The sequence below is a fragment of the Crotalus tigris genome, unplaced genomic scaffold (assembly GCF_016545835.1).
Source record: "Crotalus tigris isolate CLP2741 ecotype Arizona unplaced genomic scaffold, ASM1654583v1 scf7180000018525.42219311030:4301911, whole genome shotgun sequence".
NCBI lineage: Eukaryota > Metazoa > Chordata > Lepidosauria > Squamata > Viperidae > Crotalus > Crotalus tigris.
Genome location: NW_024097057.1, coordinates 1,317,063 through 1,323,625, shown reverse-complemented (window position 1 = coordinate 1,323,625; position 6,563 = coordinate 1,317,063). Strand labels below are relative to the sequence as shown.

The 6,563-nt window shown below is 40.0% G+C and overlaps 1 protein-coding gene across 1 annotated transcript; it reads left to right on the top strand.

Annotated features, from left to right (window-relative positions):
- The first annotated feature begins 3,284 nt into the window (after positions 1–3,284).
- On the top strand, positions 3,285–6,004 carry LOC120312601 (leukotriene B4 receptor 1-like). Its single transcript, XM_039353508.1, has one exon. The coding sequence runs from the start codon at positions 3,500–3,502 to the stop codon at positions 4,508–4,510; it is 1,011 nt and encodes a 336-aa protein (XP_039209442.1). The 5' UTR covers positions 3,285–3,499; the 3' UTR covers positions 4,511–6,004.
- Positions 6,005–6,563: the final 559 nt, after the last annotated feature.

Genomic DNA, 6,563 nt, shown 5'->3' with positions numbered 1-6,563 from the left:
TGCACAAGCTAGAACTTGTCGGTGTCGGCTGCCTTGTGGCTCACTACATTATTCCTTATGGGGGAAAAAATTGTTTGGTGCTGATTGTTTTTGGTGCTCATTGTACCTCACAGAACGAATTAACAATGAGTAACCGAGGTATCGCTGTGTTATGAAAAAGTTCTTTAGCATGACGAAGTCTGCTAGCAACACCAAATTCTTTAGACTGGTTCAAGCAGCACCAAAAAGAACTCTTCAAACTAGAGGAAAGGACTTCAAATAGCAAATCAATGTCTTGAGCAAGTGAAGAGCAATAACGGTCTTTGGACAAAATGCACACACAAGCAAGTCCCTGGTAATAACCAACCAAGGCAGATCCTCGGATTACAATGTGGAGGTCAACTCAATGTAAACATCAACTCAGAGAAGAGCTGTTGTGAAAAGGAAGATGAGGGAAGGAATTGCAAACAGAAACAGCCAGGACCATCATGTCTTTAAGAAAAGCTGTTTGTTTTTTTTTTTTTAGCAAAAGGGTGCACAGTGAAGAAGCAGAAAAATCAGAAGGCTTGACCAAATTTAAACAAGAGCGATTTCTCTATGAATAGTAGGCAAACCTAGGTAGAGTTTTGTTTTTAATAGAAAACAATTTATGAAAGAATTGGAATCAGAATCAAATATAATCATAATTGTAATCATAACTGTAATCATAATTATAATTATAATAGAATTGGAAGGGACCTTGGAGGTCATCTAGTCCAACCCCCTGCTCAGGCAGGAAACCCTAGACCATTTCAGACAAATGGCTGTCCAGTCTCTTCTTAAAAACTTCGTGTTGGAGCACTGCTGTCTGTTATTAAGTTTAACATATTTTTTTTAATATCGTTCTTTTTTGGTTTTCATCATTTTTTTTTCTCTTTTGTTTAACTGTGGTTTTCTGAATGTATTGCGGTAGTTTGTCACTGTAGCGGGGGGGGAGAGAGAAGTATATCTTTAATAGATTTTTTCAAGAGAGTAAAAGTGTATAAAACAAAAAAAGAGGGGGGGGAGAAAAAAGGAATGAAAAAAGCAAAAAAGAATAAAAAAGAGATTCATTTATGCCCTCTTCCCTTCTTTCCCTCAAGTAATTATCATCTTATTCTTCTTCCCATCCTCTTCGGCTTCTTTTAATGGCCTTGTCTGCATTTTGTATTCTGAAAAATAGCCGAAATAAATAACTTCCTAACAAACTTCCTGACAGTTAGAACAATAAACCAGTGGAACCAACCTGCCTCCAGAAGCGGTGAATGCTCCAACACTGGAAGTTTTTAAGAAGAGACTGGAGAGCCATTTGTACGAAATGCTATAGGGTTTCCTGCCTGAGCAGGGGGTTGGACTTGATGATCTCCAAGGTCCCTTCCAACTACTACTACTACTACTACTACTACTACTACTACTACTACTACTACTACTACTGTTGTTATTACTACTACTGCTACTACAGAAGAAGAAGAAGAAGAAGAGCTAGTTCTGATCCAGCTCTCAGCTAATCATCTCCTAAGTCACACCAAAAAGATAAGCCAAGCAGAACAGTCAGGTGCCTTTCTGCATTCTTTCCAAAGTGTCTACAGGATGAGTACCTGGACCCAACCTTCCTTATCTCCTCAGTACAGGTGAGCTCCGGCTTCAGCTTCCTTGTTTTGTTATGATCCTTTTTTTAAAGTCGTCACCAGGAGGCAGCAGATATCCACGCCATGAAAAGGAGACCACAAGTGCTGGCTATTTGCTCCAGGTAACCTGGCTAGGCTACCTCTGCGACAGGAAGAACAGGTGTAACAGGCCACACGTGAAATGTACAGCAAACATAGTGTAATAATTAGCATTGCAGAATATTGTGCAACAAGCTTTTCATGAGAAAACATTTCCGGAAGCTAGTGGGTTCGGACACTTCTTCGGGCACTTTTTAGTATTTCACGTACTTAACGTTTTAAGGTCTTATACTTGGGGAAATGGAAATGGGCTGATCACATAACAAGACGAACCAATGGCAGGTGGACCAAGGCAGTCATAGAATGGATCCTGCTTGATAAAAAGTGTCCACGAAAGAGACCTTTATTGCCATGGGTGGAGAAGTACAAGCAGTCTTTGACGTAGCACCACAATTGAGTCCAACATTTCTCTTGCCAAGTGAGACATTTGTTAAGTGAATTCTGCCCCATTTTATAACCTTTCTTGCCACAATTATGAAGTGAATCCCTGCAGTTGTTAAGTTAGTAACACGGCTGTTAAGTGAAACCGGCTTCCCCATTGACGTTGCTCACCAGAAGATTGCAAAAGGTGATCACGTGATTCCGGGACACTGCAGGATTTCCATTCGTGGACTCCCCCCTACTGTTTCTCTTAGCTTGTTGAAGTCAGCTCTCTTGAAATCTAGAAATCTAGCTACTTTGAGTTCTCCTTGCCTGCAGTAGGGAATTTATGCTCATTCTCTCCCTAGATCCCTCTTACTTTCTCTTCTTTGACTACTACTTAATTTTAGTAAACATTAAGTTTCAATATGGATGATCTTCTAGTTCCTTTCTCCACCTTTTGGATTAAAAAAAAATTGGCTGAAAGGCACATCAAAAACCTGTGGGAGCTCAATTTGATTCCCAATTGATATCAAGGTAGTTGAAATTCCATGTTATCACAGGTGTGTGTGTGTGTGTAAAAGATACTTTGGTCATCTGATTTGCAAAGACTTCATCTATGACTTCTGCTTGTAGTCCACACCCACAAATAATTCTACTTTGGTTTTCTTTTCCCCTTAATACTCAACCAGATACTTTCAGGAGAGTTTTCATCCTTGGGATCACGAAAGAGAGTCCACAGGATGTAGTGTTGACAGTGTTGGATTAAAAATGGGGAGACACAGTAAAGGTGAAGCCTTCTTTCAATCAAACTCAACTCCTGGTGATGACTATTGGGTTCTTCCAAGGTTTTAATTCCAATTTCACAGCTACAGTCCTGGGATTTTCGGCTGGTATCTCCATTCCAGTTGAGCTTTTTGAGATGAACAAAGGTCAGCCAGACTGTCATCAAGTTACAGCAGGTAAAACTGGGGAGATCCAAGTTTTAAAAACTCACCTCAAAGGAGTTATTAGAAAATCATGGGATATTTTTCTCTCTGTAGCTTAGATTACTGTTAATTTTTAAGTCTGGAACTTGCACTGTTGATGATCTTCTGGCTGTCACTCTCCAAAAAAGTTCGGCTTCTGCTTTCAGTTTAGAAATCTAAGACACATCTCCATTTTCTTTCATAATAATGATGTAGCTGTGTGGTTTAGTCTCTCAAAAATAGGAAAACCAAGGCTCAGCAGAAAACAAAGAGGATGTGAAACCGTGATTGAAGATCTCTCAGTGCTGGCAGCGTAGAGAGAGTTGAGGCATTTTCTGTCATCTTCTACTCTGATGAAGAGGCCAGCCCTCTTGCTGCTCCAGATGTAGAGGACGATATGCACCCTGAATAACAACTGGATAAATCCAATCTGTGGGCTAGATCAAAATGACTCCACCTACAGAAATTGAAGATTACCTGCCAATGTCAGTGGCAAAGATTTTCATCTGTCTGATCCTGAGTTTTTCCTTTGTCCTTGGAATCCCTGGAAATTCTTTGGTCATCTGGACCATTTGTGGACGAATGAAGAGGAAGCCTCCAACCGTTGTGCTCATCCTACAACTGGCCGTGGCTGATCTCCTGATTCTTCTGACCCTGCCAATCTGGATCTATTCTTTTGCCAACCAGTGGCCCTTTGGGATCGGCGCCTGCAAAGGTCTGGTGTTTGTCATTTACTGTAGCTTGTATGCCAGCGTCTTCTTCATCATGTGTCTCAGTCTTGAGCGGTTCCTGGCTGTCGTTCATCCCTTTGCTCTTCAGCGATGGAAGAAGACGATGGTCATCCACCTGGTGGTGGTCATGATCTGGTTCTTCTCCATCGTCCTTGGATCAGCTATCATCCCATTTCAGACCATCAATGACACCATAGGGGACCTGCAGTGTGCCACTCGTGAGTATGCAACTGAAGCTCAAGCTGTTATCCACCTCTTGTCTGAGACCATTTTGGGCTTCGTAGTTCCCTTCACCGTCATCTGCACCTGCTACATCTACGTGGGCAAAAGAATTGGGGCCATGGCTTGTCCATCCAAGCGACGCTCCACCAAGTTGATTACATCCGTGGTAGTGATTTTTTGTCTGTGTTGGTTCCCCCACCACTTTTTCAACCTCGTGACAGTCATCTCAGTTCTGCTGCAGGACTCAAATTCAGAGACCGCTCAAACCTTGGAGAAGATTTCAGAGGCAGGAGTGTGGATTGCGGGCGCAGTTATTTTTATTAGCAGTTGCATCAACCCGCTCCTCTATGCTTTTGCTGCTAGGAACATTCAAAGCAGTGCCAGGTTTACAAAGTTGTCCAAACTCTTCGAACAAGTGGCCCCTTCGGAGAGGCAGGAGCCCAACCTGGAAACAACTTCTCCAGATGAAAAAGAGGAAAGTTTGACAAGCACAGAGATTGTCTAGTGCCAACGCCAGGAAAAGTGTCCTCAGCCTATAGCAAGGACTTTCCCTAAAATTTAGACACCATTCTTGGCTTTTGATGAGTTTTTAATCAACCATCTAAATCCTACTCAGATTTGTTAATATGAAAACTGCCACATTTCTCTTGATTTTTTTTTCTAGACTGGGTTCTATATTTGTGTGCTACTTGGGTGTAGAATTCTGTGCAGTTTTGCACAGTACACAGCTCCAAATATCTGTTAGGTTTTAGATCTTCAGAAAGGAGGGACGGAACCATGCACTCCAAAAGTGATGGGTGTCACAACTGTATGAAGCCATTTGTGAATGTAACGTAATGCAATTAAATGCACTCTGGCTTTGTCACTCCACTCTTGGACTGTGATCCTGCTTAGACAAATAAAAATAGGATCGTCTTTAAAGATTCTTTTTCTAAGGAGGATCTGTGGTACATTATTGATTATGGCTCTTAACAATATCCAGATAGTTTCTCCAGCCCAGTATTTCCTGCTATTGGTTCAACTTCACAAGTGCTGGAGAAATCAAAAACTTTGCTCAATATTCTACGATTTGTTGATATTTTTGTATTGGTTCTAATGAAGGTAATTGGTCAACTGGTAATTGGTCAAAAACATCTCTTATCTGCTTTTTGTACAAAAGGAGTTTATTGATTAATGAGGTTTGAGCTAATTAGATGTTTTGGCATATATTTTGGCATGATAAATAAAATATGAGTTTGGGGGCTGAGTCCCACAAGGTGTAACAGCATAATGTTTTTCTAGGGAAAATTTCCTTTGCCAATGAACTATCTGATTTATTGTATAATTATCGGATGTATTATAATTATTTTTAAATTTAAATTTAAACCTCCAGATTACACCCTTTCCCCTCACTCATGCAAATTACTGGGCAATCTTTTATGAAAGGAGTGAAAACTATCACAACCAGGAAAACATGGACAGCTTAGTCTCATCTGATTCAAATATGGTTTACCCCCATGAGGCTGATAGAAGGCGTGCTTGATTTTTAGGAAACTCCAATGAATTTCCTAGAATCACGTTCAGGATCTTCTCAAATTGTTCAATAAAGTGAGCTTTATTGATGCACAGAGCGTCAAGTGAACAGTTGAAATTCCCCTCCAGAGTTGCATAACTTTTCATCCATTAGAGGAACAGAAAACTCACAGCTTGATGGATCAAACATCCCTTAGTTTGTGGTAGTGCTGCTATAAATGCTTTGTCCATGGCTACTAGTTTTGGAATTTCAGTAGATGTTTACCAGTTTTCTTGCATGTTGGATTTTACTGGAAATTCTTTCATCTCATAGTTTTATTTGGGTAGTGATTTGTTTGGTTTGGATTGGTGTGTGTATGTGTGTGTAGGATCTGCTTTTGTAATTTAGTACACTGGCATTTTTTTCTTTTTGTAAACTTCTGAAGATTGTGACCATCAGATTGTGACTTTATTAAAATTTAATAAATAAACCATTATTTCCTTTAAATTGCACTCTGCCATATGGATGTCATTGGCTATGGATCTTTCAAGTTGTTCTGATTTAGAAAGAGTGACAAATCTACAGTGATTTGTTCAAATGTTTACATCATGTTATGGTGGAAGAACAAAGCCCAGAATAAAATCAGTAACATTGCAGAAGGGCATAAAATAACTTGAGGAGATGGATTCTCACTAGTTGGCTGAACATGAATCCCATTAGAACCAAGCATAATTCACAAACTATAATTTAATGTGCCTTAAACATTCCCTTTTCAACCTCTATTTTTGAACGATAGAACTGTAGGAACTTAAAGAACTCATTACTCAGAGGAATTACATTCCTGAGGAGGATCCTGGTTATCCAGGCTAGGAAACAATACCTTGCCAGATCTTTGGGAAGATGGGAAAATAGCTTACTTTTGAGTTTCAGTTTTTGCTTTTGAGTTGAGTTCATCATGCATTCTTCCAAGCAACAATAGAGAAGTGGTTTTTTGCTGTCTTCTTTGGATCAGTTTCGTTCGTTTTGATTTTTAAACTTCTCAGTCTAGTCTACATCTCTGAAATTT

Bases quoted from the DNA above. Each gene is read 5' to 3' on its own strand.
- LOC120312601 (XM_039353508.1), top strand. From the start codon at position 3,500: ATGACTCCACCTACAGAAATTGAAGATTACCTGCCAATGTCAGTGGCA.